The following is an 18996-nucleotide window of genomic DNA, read 5'->3' as shown; positions in this document are numbered from 1 at the left end:
AGTTCAAATTTTTTTATCCAATTTTTGCTTGCAGCACAGCTTTAAGAAAATGTTGATAACCTACTTGTATACATTTATTTAAAATGTATGCCTTAATTAATGACTTTCTTTCTTTTAGGTGATCAGACTGTGTGACCTTTCTATAGATGGAGATTCTGTTACATCGGTTGGCTGGTCAGAGAGAGTAAATATCATTCTTTTGATGTGGAAATAGAATTACGCTTTAGTTATGTTTAAGAAGATGGTTTTTCATCTGGTTATGTTTATTCTTAATCATTGTTTGTTTGAGTATACGTTGCAACAAGTGAAATAAATCTTGTTTCTATTAACCAACATACTTTAAAGTTAATTTTGGTATTCCCATACGGTTGGTATGAATTTGTAATTTACAAAAGGAAAACTTATCAATCTTCGTAACATTCTTCTGATACAAAATTTATTGAGAGTGCATTATAGGCTAATATTTCAGTGCTGGACTGAGGAAGTACTACACATTTCGAGGAGCCGTAAAACTGAGGATGCATCTGCCCTGTTTTTGTTGAAGAACCAGTGGTGCTTTTCTAAAAGGAGCAAGTTGTTCTCCTGATGTCCGACCAATGCTTACACTTCAATCAGAGAAAAAAACACATTGCCTGGTCAGTTGTTCCAGTGGTATTTGTGTGATCTTGTTCTGCACAAATTAGCTGCCATGTTTTTCTATATTACAACATTGACTACACTCTAAATTACTTGATTGACTATTATGAAAGACACAGTACAAATGCAAGTTTGTTGTTCTTTACACACTTCGAAGAATAAGAAAGATTGTTTTGCTATGATAATTGGAAGGAAATTGAATTTAGAAAGTGGAAGTGATCCCAGAATGTGTTGCAGATCTTAATTGGTATTCCATGGACTGCATTAATCTTAGCAGTCAATAGAAATCCATGCTAGATAAATTCATGTTTACTGTTCAGTATAGTATTCATTGTATCATGGACAGATTGATAAACTTTATAAAACTTAATGAACTTCATGAAAAGCCTGACTGACTGGCCCACAGCTCCGGACCCAGCCTAACTGACCAGCCCACAGCTCCGGACCCAGCCTGACTGATCGGCCCACAGCTCTGGACACAGCCTGACTGACCACCAGTGAGTGACCTGTTGACTGACCGTTAGCGTCGCCTGTTAATTCAGGACCCAGCGCTGGAGAGCTGCGGCCTCGCTTCTCAAGGCAGTGGAAGTCAGATGCCTGAGCGGCTAGGATGAAGCCCAGGAGAGGGGAGTCAGAGCTGCTTGGTGTGCTTGTTGCAGGTATCTTTGGGTTTTTGCTGGTCTCTGTCAATGCCCTCTATTCAGCAAGTGATGATGTTGTGGAACTGACTCAAAGTAACTTCAACACAGAAGTCATTCAGAGTGATGAACTCTGGATGGTGGAGTTCTATGCACCATGGTGTGGCCATTGTCAGAGTTTGGCCCCAGAGTGGAAAAAAGCTGCATCCACCTTGAAGGGAATAGTAAAAGTTGGGGCAGTGGATGCAGACAAACATCAGTCTCGTGGTGAACAATATGGCGTTCAGGGATTCCCAACTATCAAGCTATTTGGATCAAATGAGTACAAACTGGATGATTATAATGGTCATGATGTGGGTATGCCGGCGTTGGACTGGCGTAAATACAGTAAAAAGTCTGACAACACCAGGTTTTAGTCCAACCTATTTATTTGATAATATACTCGCAAGCTTTCGGGTTAGCCCCTTCGTCAGGTGACCTTCGTCACCTGACGAAGGGGCTAACCCGAAAGCTTGCGAGTATATTATCAAATAAATAGGTTGGACTAAAACCTGGTGTTGTCAGACTTTTTACTGTGATTATAATGGTGCCATATCAGCCCAGGGAATCACAGACGTGGCCATTAACGCTTTAAGGTCAATTGTCCAGGATACTCTTGGGGGCAAGGCTGGCTCAAGTTCTTCTGGCAAAAAGAGTAGTGGCAGTGGATCTGGTAAAAAAGATGTGATTGAGTTGACTGATGATACCTTTGACGAAAATGTGATTGGCAGCAGTGATATTTGGCTAGTGGAGTTCTATGCACCGTGGTGTGGGCATTGTAAAAGGTTGGAACCTGAGTGGGCAGAGGCAGCCTCCGAGGTCAAACTGTCGGAAAGGTGAAATTGGCAGCAGTGGGTGCCACAGCTAATCAGCTGCTAGCTGGCCGGTAAGGGATCCGTGGATATCCCACCATTAAGATATTCCACAAAGATGAAGACACCCCATCTGACTATGAAGGTGGAAGATCGAAAGGTGATATTGTTGCGCGTGCTCTCGAGTTGTTTGCTGAAAATACGCCAGCTCCTGAACTGCATGAGATTACTGATGAAGGCATCCTGAAGAAAACACGTGATGACCATCAACTCTGTATTGTTGCTGTACTGCCACACATCTTGGATACAGGGGGTTCTGGGAGAAATGAATATTTGGCAGTTCTGAGCAGTATGGCAAACAAATACAAAAAGAAGTCCTGGGGTTGGCTATGGACTGAGGCAGGTGCCCAGGCAGAACTTGAAGATTCTTGGAGATTGGTGGTTTTGGTTACACAGCCATGGCTACAGTTAATGCCAGGAAGATGAAATATGCTCTGCTGAAAGGTTCATTTATCGAACAGGGCATCAATGAGTTTCTCAGGGAGCTGTCGGTTGGAAGAGGCTCAACATCTCCTGTCAAAGGAGCTGCATCCCCAAAATTAACGTGGTAGATCCATGGGATGGCATGGATGCCAGCAGAAGAGGACATTGATCTAAGTGATGTGGACCTTGAGGATTATGAAAAAGATGAGCTGTGAGCTGACAGTCTTCCCATTTACTGGCAGACAGTAACCTTTTAAGTATTGAACTGATCACCTGTCTGCATTGAGGCCTTGTGTCATTGTTCTGGCTCACTATTTCTACTGTGGCCTGTAAATATGTTGCACTGGGGGTTTTCTATTTAAAGAAAAACAAAATTGAATGTTACAGTTATGTTTGGAATTTTCCAGCTATTTTAAGTAAACTGATGTACCAGACAGGCAGCCATTTGTCATACCTGTTCCACTGAGATAACTATTTGAATGGATTCTTAAATTTCTTTTGAGGAATGGGGTGCAAACCTACATAATGCATTTCAACATCTCTGTGTGTACTTGTGCAATCCTTATTCCAAAGAATGTAATGCTTAGGACAAGTAAAACCATGGTGATTACACTATTAAATGGGATTGATCATTTGGAATATTAGATATTGGCAAAAAATTTTTTCTTGGGTAGGTGGGTTTCATGAAGCGAATTTAGGGATTTATAAAGCTAAAATGATTTTCTCGGGGAGTGGCCAGAAAGAGAGAGAGAGATTGGGGATGTGGCTTTCATCAAAACTATTCCAGAGGCTCATCTCAACTCTCAAACACACAGCACAATGTCATATGTCATAAAACTGATTGTTGTATCTGCATTCCCAAGATGTTTTACTATTAACAAACATTGAGAAATCTACTGATTATGCCATTCTCTTGTAAAAGTAAAATACTTCCGTCATAAACATTGCCCTCTCCCGTACCTTTGGAGGTAAACCCTTGATTTATTCCTGGTGGTAAGAGGTGGATCTTTTAGTTTCAAGTGTGGTGTAGGTCTAAGGTAGCTAATTTTGTTTTAATACTAACAATACCCAGGCTATATGTCAGAAAGCAAACTTTCAAGTGGGCATTTTAATGCTATAAAAATGCAAAGTCATAATTTTTAGGTAAAAATAAGTTTGTTTAATGTATTGGCTTAATTTTCAGCCATTATTAGTGATAATAATGGTTATCATTTACCAGTGGTAACTGAAAAGGATTTTGGAATCATAATTATTTGATTTACTCTAGGGAAATTTGGTAGCTGTTGGGACACACAAAGGATATGTTCAGATCTGGGATACAGCTGCAGGGAAGAAATTATCCACACTTGAAGGGCACTCTGCTCGAGTGGGTAAGTTGTGTTGAATTTCATGGGTTTGCCAAAAGCATCTTTAAGCTAGAATTTTGAATCTGCTACAACTTTGTGGAGCACAAACATGTTCATATAACCAATAAAAAATTAGAATAAAGAGGATGAAGGGACAGAGACAACATTTTGAGTAAAGCATTTGATTTTGCAGCCAACTTGTATATCCTTCAAATTTTCATAAGCCCCAAAAGGACTCTTCTTAGCCCTTTTCAGCATAAGACACTGGCATAACTGGAATGCTTTCACAATTACATTTTAGAGTGCAACACTTCAGAATTAATAATATATTGTATGGAGGATGAAGGTTATTTTTCAATTTTTGATAAGTTATTACTGTTCATTTCAATTTTTTCGTAACTTAGAAGCGGGAATTTTTTTTAAATGGTGCCTGGCTGAGGTTGTTATTTCATCTCTACCTGCCACCCCACCCCCGCCATTGCCTCATTTATTTTCTTCTCACTTCCATTTGTTTACACGTTACGATCCCAATACAGACCAATAATTTGTTAAAGGATATTTACGTTTCTAGTGACCGACATGAAGAAATTGCACGATAAGATTTAAGTTTTTGGATTTCTATGGGAAAGAACTGAAATAAGCATCAACTAAGTACTTTCTAGTAGGCAACTAATACTCTAAGCTACAGAAATGATCACCTTTATTAACATAACACAACCAATAACCTCATATTGCATATATACTTTACAGTACACTGTCCACAGGATTACAGTCTTTATAGGAAACAGCTCATAGTCATTCCCAGCTTTCACTGGATTCACTTCTCCCTATTTTGTTGATTTGCAATGTCCCATGACATGGACGCATGTTGAATTCAGGGAAACTTGGCAAGATGGGATCAAAAACTGGTTTAGTAATAGGACATAAAGGGTGGTGGTACAAGGCTATTCGAGTGACTGGAGACCAGTGTTCAGTGATGTACTACAGTGGTACATCACTCATTGACACTCTTATTGTTTGCTATATACATAAATTATATAGATGAAAATGTAGGGGGAATGTTAAGCAGGTTTGAAGCCGACACCAAGATTGGTAGGATGGTTAATAGTGAAGAAGATGATTGTAAGGACAGGAAGATATGGGTGGGTTGGTTAGATGGGCAGAGTAGCAGCAGATGGCATTTAACTCTGATAAGTGCGAGGTGATGTACTTTGGAAGAAGAAACAAGGCAAGGAATATTTAATAAATGGAAGGACGCTGGGAAGCTCAAAGGAACAGATAGATCTTGGGCACTTATTCCCAGATCCCTGAAATCAGCAGAGCACATGAATAGGATAGTTAAGAAGACATATGGGATACTTTTATCAGTCATGGAAAAGCGTTCAAGAGCAAGGAGGTGATGTTGGAATGTACAGAGTTTTGGTTAGGCCACAGCTGAAGTACTCTACAGTTCTAGTCACCTCACTATAAGAAGGATGTGATCGCATTAAAGGGGTCAGAGAGGTTCATCAGGATGCTGCCTGCAATGGAGCATTTGAGTTAAATTTATTTATTAGTCACAAGTAAGGCTTACATTAACACTGCAATGAAATTAGGCTATAAGGAGAGACTGGATAGAGTTGGATTGTTTGTTTTAGAGCAGAGAAAGTGAGGGGGGGTGTATAATATTGAGGATGAGTAAGATACACCTGTTCCCCTTGGTTGGGCTCAATCACGAGGGGGCATAGTTTTAGGGTAAAGGTCAGGAGATTTAGAGGGATTTGAGGGGGAAAAAAATCACTTGGGGTGCTGGAAATCTGGAATGCACAGTCTGGGAAGATAGTCAAGGCTGAAAACCTTACAAACTTTAACAAATATTTGAATGAGCACTTGAAATATAACATTCAAGGATTCAAGTGCAAGAAAATGGAATTAACACGCCTTTAATTTCAGTTATTGTCGGTGCAGAATCAATTGTCTGAAAGGTCTTTTTTACGCTGCACGACTCTGACTCTCTATGACCATCAAAAGAAACTTTCCATCATTTTCAGAGAATTCCTGAATCAACAACTTTCAGCAGTAAGTAATTCTGATGATTTCTTCTCTGGACCACACAAGGATGAATCTTCCAGTGTCCTTAAATCACGGCAAGTGTTCCTTCTTTGAACAGAGTATAAAAATTCCCTTGTATTCTACCGAGCAGTTCACAGTACAGCAGCACTCTCCTCTTTTGACTGCATAAGCTGCAGCCTTTTTGAGTGTCTGTGTCTCCCTCCCTCCCTCCCTCCCTCCCTCTCTCTCTCTCTCTCCCTCTCCCTCTCTCTCTCCCTCTCTCTCTCCCTCTCTCTCTCCCTCTCTCTCTCCCTCTCTCTCTCCCTCTCTCTCTCCCTCTCTCTCTCCCTCTCTCTCTCCCTCTCTCTCTCCCTCTCTCTCTCCCTCTCTCTCTCCCTCTCTCTCTCTCTTTGGGTCTAGGGTTATTTTTTTCTCAGTCTGCCTGGGAGCCTGTCCACATAAGGCAAGACAGCTGCCTTGGTATTTGTGTTCAGGTATGAAATATGGCACTTGGATTCAGTAAGTCTTGCGGCCGCCACCTGCCCCCCACAAATGTCCATGGTAACCAAGGCATACACAGGCTTTTTGTCAAGCAGAACTCAGGAAATGATGTCTCTACTACTCAATTTTTTTTTAAATGAAGACAGTCCAAAGATAATAGTTATAAAACCTCATGTTATTAATGCACTTTGTCTTTTTTGTTTGTTCCTATTCATCCTGTATCTTGGGACACTTTGTATAATGAATCATTTTTGAAATCCTGTAACAAGTCCGCAAGTAGGTAAATATGAAAACCAGTTTACAAACAGCGGTCAGATAAATACTCGTATGATCAGTTTTTGGTGGTAATTTTTTAGCGTAACGGTTGGAAAACTCCATGATCATTGGAATAGCACCATAGGATCCTTAATGTTCACTTGAACAAGTAGATCATTTTTTTGCCTTAACAAAGAATGTCGTCAGTACTACACTAGTAAACAACACCAACAATTCAGGCTTCCCTCCTATGTTCTTGGTAGAAAGGCCATTTCCATAAGTAGCCAGAATTTCCAGTGCACCCTTGTGCGTGCCATAAATTTGCCCTATCCCTAATATGATCACTTCCTTGTTTAAAATTCCTCCTTTTAAATATTGGCAAAACAAAAATTATTATCTTTAGCCCCAGTATGCATTTCGTCCCTCACCATTAACTCCTTGGGCATTACTCCAGGGTGAGTCAAACATTTTTTCACCCTTGGTGCCCTTTCTAATTCAAACTGAGTTTCCACTCAATGAGCTTCTATCACAAAGAGTCTTTATGCTCCTACTTCAGCCCATTCACTGTTGACGTCTTCATTTCTGCCTTTATCATCTCTTCGTATTACTTCAATGCTCCCCTTGTTAGCCTTCCATCTTCCACCCTACTTAAATTGTACTTTGTACAAATGTCAGCTCGTCATATCCTGTGCTGTACCAAATTCTCCTTGCTTCCAACCTGTGTCCCCTTTTATCCGCATACCTTCAGTACCCTGATGCCTCAAATTAATAATTCTTGGAAACGTCTTTAGGTTTTCAGCTCTTCCTTTCTCTGTAACATCTACATGTCCTCCAGTATCCTCCACCATCTTCAATTAATTTTCTCTCTGGCACCAACTTCTTTTACATTCTCACCTCAGCTTTGACAGTTATGGCTGTATATATTGAGAGATTCTTGTCTTTGACTGAAATGTCTGTCATTTCTTCTCTCTGTGTCGAGTTTTATTTAAAGTATATTCAGAGCAGCACGAACTAATGCTTGGTGTCTCAGTACAATTGCTTTGTCTGTCTTTATTTGCAACTTCACAAAATCTACACATCTAAGATATTGGAAACTGAAATAAAATATTACAAAACTGACCCACTTCCAAATGGGAAAACATTTGGCTCAAAAGTGGATTTTTAAAGACATTACAGATAGACATGCTATATCATTTTGTGTGTGCAGAATTAAACTTTGGTAGAAATGAAAGAATTTTGTTTATTCCTTTCAGTAGACTGATGTCAGCAGACAAATTGACTCCCAACCAACTCAAATTGAAGCAGCTTTCTGTAAAATAAAATTGACATGTTGTCCGTGGTTATGTACATTTTGAGCACAGCGAGCAGTTTACATTAAGTTTGATTTTTGGTTATAGGGGCTCTTGCATGGAATGCTGATCAGCTGTCATCAGGAAGCAGGGACCGTCTTATTCTTCAGAGAGATATCCGTACCCCACCATTGCAATCAGAGCGGCGACTTCAGGGACACAGACAGGAAGTTTGTGGTTTGAAATGGTCGACAGATCACCAGCTTCTGGCCTCTGGAGGAAATGATAACAAGGTAATAGAATCTGTAAATAACAAAGATTATGAAAACTGAATGAGCTGATCTCGGCTGTAGTTGCCATAGGGAATTTACAGTTGGATTTGATGCTGTTTTGTTCTGGCAACTGAAATGGGCCTCCTGTTGCTGATCCCTATCAAGTAATTCCAATATTAAAAAGAACTGGTGAACTAGAGCCTTGGCTGTGATCTGGCTATGATCTTTTTTAATGAGCATTAGTTGACTGCATTCACTTTTGCAGCTCTTACATGAGTATCTGCCATTGGAGTGAGGTACTAAAATGCAATTTGAACCATTGAGAAAGTACATCGAAAAGGAATATGGAACAAAATGGGTACAGAGGAAGAAATGTAGATATGGTAGTTAGCATTTAAAGTCCCAATATGTGCTTTAATGTGGTGTTCTGTCCAACAATGTCCCTTTAGCAGCTGTTTGCTATTCATAACTGCATGGCTAAGACAAAGTGGCAAGAATAAGCTAAGGTTTCCTCATAGAAACAGCCTATTCTGAGTAGCATTAGTGGAAATTAGATTTGTATTGTCTGCATGTTCACTTTTTGAATATAATTAGCATTATCTGAGTTTGCACTTCCTTACTTCAAAAAAAAACTCTGTCAGTTGAACTTAACATTTTATAAACTAATGGCCTGTGCCATTGCCGTGCAATCAAGTACAGAAAGATGTGTGTGTCCACAGCAATGATATCATTTGGAAATGATCAAACCATTTGGTTTGCTGATTGAACAGAATAATTTAAAAACATTATAGGCTCCACCTAGGTGTATTTATTTTCTAGTGCTGAACTAACCCAGTTTATGTTAATTAAAATGTTGTGCAACATTCTTATTAATGGGGGTCCAATTTCCATATCTTCAATTCATCTGAAGTGATTTGATCAACTTTATTAAATATCCATTGCATGTTGCTTAGGATACTGAGTTAGTCCATCAATCTACAAACTCCTGGTATTAGTGAAGAATAGTGACTAAAATTCTTTCTATCCTTGGCAGGGGTGGGAGGTGGTGGGTGGAAGTAAGTGGAATGTGATTTCTGGAAACCTTTTCACATAAATTTTAGGATGCATGGATTGTTTAAAGACAAAATAGGTTGTACTTCATATTACAAAATCTGATTATTTTGCATTTAACTTGTATAATTGTTTAGCTTCTGGTGTGGAACAACTCCAGTTCTGGGCCAGTGCAGCAGTATACAGAACATCTTGCAGCAGTGAAAGCTATTGCCTGGTCCCCCCATCAGCATGGCCTCCTTGCATCAGGTGGTGGAACAGCTGACCGGTGCATCCGTTTCTGGAATACTCTTACATCTCAGCCTTTGCAGTGCATTGATACGGGCTCCCAGGTGTGCAACCTTGCCTGGTCCAAACATGCAAATGAACTGGTAAGTACAAAGTAATTCATTTGTTTCTTTTGATGCATTTGGTGTCGGTCAAAGCTAAGCTATTGAACTGTCTTAATCCCAAGAAGTTTACAAATATCCTTTTAGAGAAGAAAATTTGCCACCGTTACCTGCTCTGGCTTGTCTATGACTTCAATCATAAACAATGTGGTTAACCTTGATGACAATCTTGCCTAACAAGTCATTTAGTTTGCCAGATCTGGGGGTGGCAATTAATGCTGGCCATGCCAGTGATGGACATATTTCTGAGAATGAGTAAAATTACATTTTATCTGAGTTAAGTGTATTTCATTTTTTTTAGGGAATTGTTTTAACATTGTTTTCTTAGCTTAGTAGAAATTACAAAGAATTAACTTAGTAAGTAAATCATTGTGTTTTCATCATGAATACGTAACTGGGGAGACAGTAATGGGTAAAGATTTTACAATGGTGAGAAAAAGGCTTTGTTGAGATTGGGCACTAATGGAACCACAGCATACATGTAGAAATTACATAGTGGCATTGGAAAATTTTGGTGCAGTTGTGTAAAAACTACATGTTACAGTAATAATGACTGGAGCAAATTGATTAACTTTTTTTATTTCACACATTTTACATGGTACCTCTGAGGTTTTACATACATTTTTGTAATTGTATCACTAAAACAGCTCTTATTATTTGTAGGTGAGTACTCATGGATATTCACAAAATCAAATCCTTGTGTGGAAATATCCATCATTAACACAAGTAGCCAAACTGACTGGACATTCATACAGAGTGCTATACTTGGTGAGTTACTCATTATGATTTTCACGTTCACATTTTGTATAAGGATTGGAGTTAAAACAATTTTGGCTCTATAATCTACACGTGATTAATACTAAAAACCTACAAGGCTAATTGCCTAATCTTGCAAGATTACTCTGTTTTGCTAATGTTGACATTAGGCACAAACAGCCTCCAAATGATAGTTTTAAGATGTTAATTTGGAACTATTGTTGACAAAAAAATTTGTTGTTAATTGTATCTCATGAATTTAATTTCTGCTTGATAATGTCAGTTAGTTTGCATGCAATAATAAAGACATGGCTTCAGCAGGACAAAGACCTGCAAGGGCAGTTTAGGGTATGACAGTCAATTTAACATTGGGTTGGATATCGAGAACATCAACATACTAACCCTACAGGCTCAGCACCAACTACTTTAATCTAAGGCAGCATATGAGTGCTTTGGTAATGATATACGGCCATTATGAAAGTGGTTCTTTTGCCAGAGAATGTATCGACAGGTCAATGAAGACTGGAGGCCTTCCTATCTAAGACAGATTCCTTTTTCCTTTCCTACTTCATCTTTTCAATCCTAGAATATTGAGCTTGAATTTAGGGAAATTGTATGGCCGAGGCCTTGAACCAAGAAAAGAAATGCCTTGAAGAAATGTCACTTCCGGCAAAGAGCATAAAGCCATCTCCAACTGTAGCACTACCTCCAAGAAATATGCAATACTTGTGCTAATCCCCTGAAACTTTTTCTCCACTCCCCAACTGACTGCGTATGCATCTCCACCAACTGAACCAAGGATTCCACAAAAGGCCTGGAGATCTAGGCTAACGCTAGTTACGCGGAGAGTAAAGAGAGGAGGTCTGGAGCCAGATCTGAAACACTACCACTTATGGCAAAATACAAGGTGGTGTATTAAAAATCGTACATTTAATTTGCCGCAAATTGCTCCTACCACAAACGACATGAACTCTATAGATTTCATCTTTTTGTACCAGATAGTTGTACTGTGACCAGCACTTACTTTGGCCATGCCTCTGCATCCAGCCAGTCTGACCTGCAGTCTAGGAAACCACCAGGTGCATGAATAGCCTTACAACCCTAAACATTGTAGTTTGCACTTGGTGGTCTGTACACTGGGGAATGCCCTGCACCAAATTAGACTAGCACAACTCTCGCAAGACAAAGATATTGGGATCCAAGATCAAATAAACAACTTCAACTTGCTGAACTGCAATAGAGGAAACTTTTAGGGAAGCTGGGCTCCAGCCTACACTGACCTGAGACTACATCTATAAGAACATAAGAAATAGGAGCAGGAGTAGGCCATCTAGCCCTTCAAGCCTGCCCCGCAATTCAGTAAGATCATGGCTGATCTGAAGTGGCTCAGTTCCACTTTCCCGCTTTCTCCCCACAACCCTTAATCCCCTTGCCTACCAAAAACCTATCTACCCGCGTCTTAAATATATTTAGCGAGGTAGCCTCCACCACTTCAATGGGCAGAGAATTCCAGAGATTCACCACCCTTTGAGTGAAGAAGTTCCTCCTCAACTCTGTTCTAAACTGCCCCCCCTTATCTTGAGGCTGTGCCCTCTAGTCCTGCTGTCTTTTGAGCGGGAAGAATCTCTCTACCTCTACCCTATCCATCCCTTTCATCATCTTATACGTCTCAATGAGATCCCCCCTCATCCCTCTAAACTCTTGATGAGTACAAGCCCAGTCTATTCAGCCTCTCCTCATAGCTCAACTCCCTCAACTCTGGTATCAGCCTAGTAAACCTCCTCTGCACTCCCTCCAAGGCCAAAATATCCTTGTGCAACTGTGGCGACCAAAACTGCACACAGTACTCCAGCTGCGGCCTCACCAGTGCCCTGTACAGTTGCAGCAAGACCTCCCTAGTTTTATATTCAATCCCCCTCGCTATGAAGGCCAGCATCTCATTTGCCTTCCTGACCACCTGCTGCACCTGTAGGCTGGGTTTTTGCGACTCATGCACAAGGACCCCCAGGTCCCTCTGCACCGTAGCATGCTGCAGCTTTTCGCCCTGTAAGTAGTAGTCCTTCCTACTATTATTCTACCAAAGTGGATAACCTCACACTTGCCAACACTGCATTCCATCTGCCAGGTCCTCGCCCACTCGCTCAGCCTATCTAGATCCCTCTGCAGGCTTTCCACACCCTCCGCACAATTTGCTGTTCCACTTATCTTTGTGCCATCGGCAAATTTCGACACCTTACACTCGGCTCCCTCCTCCAGATCATCTATATAAATGGTAAATAGCTGAGGCCCCAGCACCGATCCTTGGGGCACTCCACTAGTCACCAACCGCCAGTCCGAATAGCACCCATTGACACCTACTCTCTGCCTCCTATTTGACAGCCAATCCCTGATCCACGCTAACACCTTACCCCCAACTCCAAGCCCCCTAACCTTCTGTAACAACCTTTTGTGCAGCACCTTATCAAACGCCTTCTGAAAATCGAGAAACACCACATCCACTGGTTCCCCTCCATCCACCGCACTAGACACATCCTCATAGAATTCCAATAAATTCGTCAGACACGACTTCCCCTTAACGAATCCGTGCTGCGTCTGCTCTATCAAACAGTCCTTCTCAAGGTACCTCGCTATTTTCTCTTCGATTACGGATTCAAGCATTTTTCCTACAACAGACGTTAAACTAACCGGCCTATAATTCCCTGCCTTTTGCCTGCTACCCTTTTTAAACAGCGGCGTAACATTAGCCGTTTTCCAATCTTCCGGCACTTCCCCGGAATCCAGCGAGGTTTGGAAAATAATCACCAACTATCACCTCTGCCATTTCCTTCAGAACCCTTGGATGCGTTCCATCCGGTCCTGGGGACTTGTCCACCATCAGTCCCTCTAGTCTGTCGAGCACTGCCTCTCTAGTAACAATGATCTCATTCAGGCCCTCCACTCCTACCATCTTTCCATCGTTAACACCCGGCAAACTATTCGCATCCTCCTCCGTGAAGACCGAAGCAAACAAGTTATTCAAGGCCTCAGCCATTTCCTCATCCCCCACCACTAAATCCCCCCTCTCATCCTCTAAGGGTCCAACATTCACCCTGGCCAGCCTCCTCCTTTTTAAATATTTATAAGAACTCTTACTATCCTTTTTTATATTTAGTGCTAGCCTAGATTCATAGTCTATCCTTCCATTCTTTATCAACTTCTTCGTCATTCTTTGTTGATATTTAAACCTCTCCCAATCCTCTTCTCACCCACTACTCTTAGCCACTCTAAACGCATCAGCTTTTAATTTAATACTCTCCTTTATCTCCTTCGTTATCCATGGCTGATTATCTCTTCTCCTACGATCCTTGTTTACCATCGGAATAAATTTCTGCTGAGCACCAAGAAAGATCTCCTTAAAGATCCTCCACTGTTCCTCAGCAGACCTACCTCCCAATCTGCGCCCCCAGTCTACATTCGCCAATTCCTCTCTCATCCTAACATACTCCCCTCTATTCAAACAAAGGACACAGGTCCGGGATCCTACTTTCTCCTTTTCCATCTGCAACAGAAACTCCACCATACAATGATCACTCTTCACAAGAGGATCTCTGGAGAAGGAGCCACTTTCAGTGTTATGATCTTTTAAAAAAACTTTGTTTTCCTGTGTTTCTCTCACAAATACTATTTGTACAATAGCCTCAAAATATAGGAGAGTCTACACTGGTATATATTTTTATGAATCACGACATATGGGTAAATGTAGATTTTCACTAGGAAGGCAAGTGTCTTGTCTCACCAGACTTCTCATTTGAATAGTGATAAGTTAAATGAGTCTCCCATCAGCCCTTTTCCTGTTAGGAAAGGAATTAAATGGTTAGAAAGCAAAAGCAGATTTTGTGGAAAAGTTTTTTTTAAAGCTACATAAGAAATATACAGTCCTAATAAAACAATGTAAATGCACTGAATTGTATTTTCTATTCTTACTTCCAGGCAATGTCACCAGATGGCGAAGCCATAGTAACTGGAGCTGGAGACGAAACACTCCGATTCTGGAATGTTTTTAGTAAAACTCGTTCAACTAAGGTATAATATTCTAGGTAGCTGTGCTGATATTAAAGTGTTCCATGAATCTGTGGATCTTATATTTGATTCATTATAGAGCCATGCTGTATAAGAGTTGCTGGTTTATTGCAACATTAGAATTTACCATGCAGTACTAGTAGAACATATTTTGTTCCTCCAGTTCTGCCCCTTTATTGGTTCCTTAATTCATTGACGGTTTTAAGGTCTGGCAGAGCTACACTTCCTCCTCCAGTCAGAGGAGAGATGCAAGAAAAGCAGATTATGATATTGTACCAATCTGTTAAACCGCCATCAACCAGTTGTGTTGCAATATTTGTAGAGACTAGGAAAAGATCATCTGCCTTGCTTTGTGACTGGGGAGTATAATACTTGTGTCCATAGTGGCATCTTGATTACATTTGCTTCTCATCCACTTATCATTTCCAGTTTGCGATAAGTCACCAAGTGAAACCCAGCTCTCTACATTGGGGTTTATAAATAGGTGCCATTCAAGTGGGGTTACTCACAATCTGACAAAGACGGTTACAAAGTTGGATGTCCTGTAATGACCACAACGTGCTACAAAACCATAGATGATATGACACCATCTGCTCGGTCAGATGGAGTCAAGACCACTGCCCTGACATCAGTTGGTTCACATCAATCAACAGCCAACAAAATCCAGCATTTTATATACCATTCTCATCAACGTCGCACATAGTCATCTTGAACCATTGTTTATCCATGTCAGTCTTGACTATCTCTGCTCAGAGGTACAAGAAAATCTTGGTGGAACATTTGGATAAAGTCTACTGTCCTATGGAAACCAGGTGGCATAAATCAAGCTAGTTTTACATTCTGACTGATAGCATAAAACGTATGACAGAGTTTGAGGTAGCATTTTAAAGTTCTACAAAAACACTGTCCTCTATTTTTCAATTGCACAGTGCTGGTACCTTTTGTGAACTTAGTATAAATGTAATAATTCTTAAAATGTGATGCTCATCTTTTTTGCTTGGTGTCTCTCTCAACCAATCATTAATTGACAAAAACCATCTTCTTCAGACTTAAAATAACTTAATTACAAATCAACGTCAGATTTGCCTGTAAAGCAAAAGCCTCCATTTTATGCTCATATTCCCAATGCTCTTTGTTTATTGTTTGAGTAATAATGCTGTCCCATTTGGGCTTGCTTCCACACTACGCTGGTGGATACTAAACTGTATGCTACTGTAAGGTATGTATCAGGCATCCTGTGATGTGTCTACTTGCTTGGTTTCAGGTCCCTTGCAACATACCTCCATCAGAATTGGTAAATGCACTATGACAAATGTCATGTTACCAATTCAATCTAATTTGTTTTATCACTAATAGCAGAACTCTCTTCAAGATTCTCAATCTGGTCAACTTTTTTTGATTGACTTTTGATGTTTCCTTGTCAACTTGATAGCATGAAGAGTGGGCCGTCGACACTCCTATAAGTCTGGCTTCTCAACTCTGGGTGGATAAGAATTTAAGGGAATTGCAATGAGGATGGGAATGGGGAAAAGAGAAAAGGAGCCATCACTGTTCACATGCCATTTCCAAAGGCTCCACTCACTGGATTGAGGCTGTTTCCTTTCCATGCAACAGCAATGTTGCTTCAAACTAGGCTTATGTGCACAAAGTATTGTTAAGAACATAAGAAATAGGAGCAGGGATAGGCCATCTAGCCCTTCGAGCCTGCCCTTCCATTCAGTAAGATCATGGCTGATCTGAAGTGAATCAGTTCCACTTTCCCGCTTTCTCCCCATAACCCTTAATTCCCTTGTCTATCAAAAACCTATCTACCCGTGACTTAAATATATTTAGCGAGGTAGCCTCCACCACTGCAACGGGCAGAGAATTCCAGAGATTCATCACCCTTTGAGTGAAGAAGTTTCTCCTCAACTCCGATCTAAACTGCAACCCCCCCCCCCGCCCTTTACCTTGAGGCTGTGCCCTCTAGTCCTGCTATCCTTTCTAAGCGGGAAGAAACTCTCTACTTCTACCCTATCCATCCCTTTCATTATCTTGTACGTCTCTATAAGATCCCCCTTCATCCTTCTAAATTCCGAGTACAGACCCAGTCTGTTTAGTCTCTTCGTAGTCCAACCCCCTCGTCTCCGGTATCAGCCCAGTGAACCTTCTCTGCACTCCCTCCAAGGCCAATACATCCTTCTCCAAGTGCAGCGACTAAAACTGCACACTACTCCAGCTGCGGCCTCACCAGTATCCTGTACACTTGCAGCAAGACCTCCCTACTTTTATATTCTATCCCCCTCACTGTAAAGGCCAGCATTCCATTTGCCTTCTTGATCACCTGCTGCACCTGCAGACTGGGTTTTTGCGACTCATGCACAAGGACCCCCAGGTCCCTCTGCACCATGGCATGCTGCAGCTTTTTGCCCTTTAAATAGTAATCCCTCCTACTATTATTTCTGCCAAAGTGGATAACCTCACACTTGCTAACATTATTATGGAGTATAATGTTAGCAAGTGTGAGGTTATCCACTTTGGCAGAAATAATAGTAGGAGGGATTACTATTTAAAGGGCGAAAAGCTGCAGCATGCTATGGTGCAGTGTGCATGAGTCGCAAAAACCCAGTCTGCAGCCTCCACGTGGCTTTCAATGCACATCCTTCACTGACATTCTCCCAGGTGTTGAGAGGGGGGGTAGTACCACAGGAATATCAACAGGGTCGCGCTGCACTAACTGATGATGGAAAGGATTGTTAAGTAAGTAAACTAAAAATGTTTAATTTTATAACTTTTTATGCAGAAAAGGTACGTGTATTGCATGGAATTTTATGACACTTTGCTTTGGAAACAATATTGTTGTGAACTACTTCTATAAATCACCACTTTATCTCTAATGTTTTACATACAATCAATTCAACCAGACCACTTCATAGTTTGGTATTTCTCAACTTTTCAAACTGCACAGGGACTGTGCCACATATCTTCATCTTTGGGGTCTTCACGTTGACAAACGGCCTTGTGGACAAATACAAGCTGGCTCATGTTGTCAAATCATACCTCCTAATTAAACTGTCTGGTTGTCCAAGGGATTTGGATGCTGGCAATACCAGTTTTCTAAAATTACTGAAATTGTCTGCTGAACCTATGAATGTTCTTGTAATAAAATGGATGTGTCTGCGTGCGTAAGTAAGGGAAGGTATGGTTCTGAATGCTTCATATTAAACAAATACTTCATATACAAGTGACAATTGATCTACACAAAAAAAAGTAGAAGGAATACCAAATATTGGGCCAATGAAGCAATAATAAATGTGAGATAAATAAAATGTTTGGGTGGGGGGGTAAAGCGCATGAATTGAAAACTTGACATTTTCTTTTGAATTAATTTACAGGAATCTATATCTGTGCTGAATCTCTTTACAAGGATACGATGATGATTGAAGAAATGATGTGTTAAGTAGGGAAAATGCCAACTATCCCATAAATATACAAGAAACTGTTTCATCATGCTGGTATTGATTTTTTTCATTTGGATGGATCTTAGAACGAAGACACTTTGAAGGAATTTGCTGCTCATTCCAAACAGCTTGAATTTTTAAAAGTATGTTTTCAATTATGTTTGTTTACAAAGAAGTGTTTGAAAAGACTGCCAAAGGTTTTGAATTAAGGTCTAGTTAAGTGCAGATATTCTAATTTTCTTGTACAGTTTATATAAAAAGCCAGCTACTTTACACTGTCAGATCAAAATGCAGATGCCAAGCAATATGTGATGCACATTTTATTTTGTGCTACCTGTAAATATTTTTCTGTTCGTATTGGAAAATGTACATTGAATATAAAGTTCTGTAGAAATGCAGTGAGAATGCTAAACAAAGCTTGATTATGGAAATGAGCATAATGTTCGAAAAGAAACCCTGAATAATAGGCTTTCCTGTGTGCCTATATAAATATATATATATATATATTTTGTAACTATTACAAGGATTTTCAAAATATTAAGCAGGAAGATTCCTTCCATTAAGTATTTTGTTGTTGGACTGTTCGGCTTCGGTAGGTTAACATCATGATGAACTGCACAAAATAGTTATCTTATTTTAATTCAACTTATGAATTGGCTAAAATTCTAATACTAGATGTAAAAATCCAATGAAGCCCAAAATGTATTGAAGAAATTAAAATGTCTTGCTGCTTATAATGTTGAAAATACTTTTTGTTCAAACTGTACAAATATGGATGGGAAAAGCACTTGAATTTTTTAATCTTTTAGTGGCAATCATTACTAAGACTTATATTTTGTATGCCTGTTTGTTATTTTATACCATCTGTGGTCTTTTGTTGAGCTGTAAACCTGCTTTCAGTGTTCTGTAATAGTGAGTGAGTGCCTTTTCAAGTTGTTTGTATTTGTGAATGAACGTTCTGACCCCCAACTGAAGCGAGTAAAGCTGTTCAATGGTAAAA

The 18996-nt window shown here is 40.2% G+C and overlaps 1 protein-coding gene and 1 pseudogene across 3 annotated transcripts in view; both read left to right on the top strand.

Moving 5' to 3' along the window:
- fzr1a (fizzy/cell division cycle 20 related 1a) overlaps window positions 1-18996 on the top strand; it is a 44343-nt gene extending 25347 nt beyond the window's left edge. For all 3 annotated transcript variants that reach the window (XM_080213198.1, XM_080213197.1, XM_080213199.1), the window contains 7 exons: window positions 119-184; window positions 3876-3978; window positions 8139-8323; window positions 9490-9723; window positions 10405-10509; window positions 14467-14559; window positions 17931-18996. In XM_080213198.1, coding sequence (XP_080069324.1) covers window positions 119-184; window positions 3876-3978; window positions 8139-8323; window positions 9490-9723; window positions 10405-10509; window positions 14467-14559; window positions 17931-17972 — 828 coding nt within the window. In that variant the 3' untranslated portion in view covers window positions 17973-18996. The remainder of the gene's footprint in view (window positions 1-118; window positions 185-3875; window positions 3979-8138; window positions 8324-9489; window positions 9724-10404; window positions 10510-14466; window positions 14560-17930) is intronic.
- LOC145358857 (protein disulfide-isomerase A6-like) lies at window positions 1176-3868 on the top strand (annotated as a pseudogene).

Source organism: Carcharhinus amblyrhynchos, chromosome 26 (assembly GCF_965287045.1).
Source record: "Carcharhinus amblyrhynchos chromosome 26, sCarAmb.v2.hapA, whole genome shotgun sequence".
NCBI classification, from domain to species: domain Eukaryota; kingdom Metazoa; phylum Chordata; class Chondrichthyes; order Carcharhiniformes; family Carcharhinidae; genus Carcharhinus; species Carcharhinus amblyrhynchos.
This window is presented reverse-complemented; position numbering and strand designations above follow the sequence as displayed.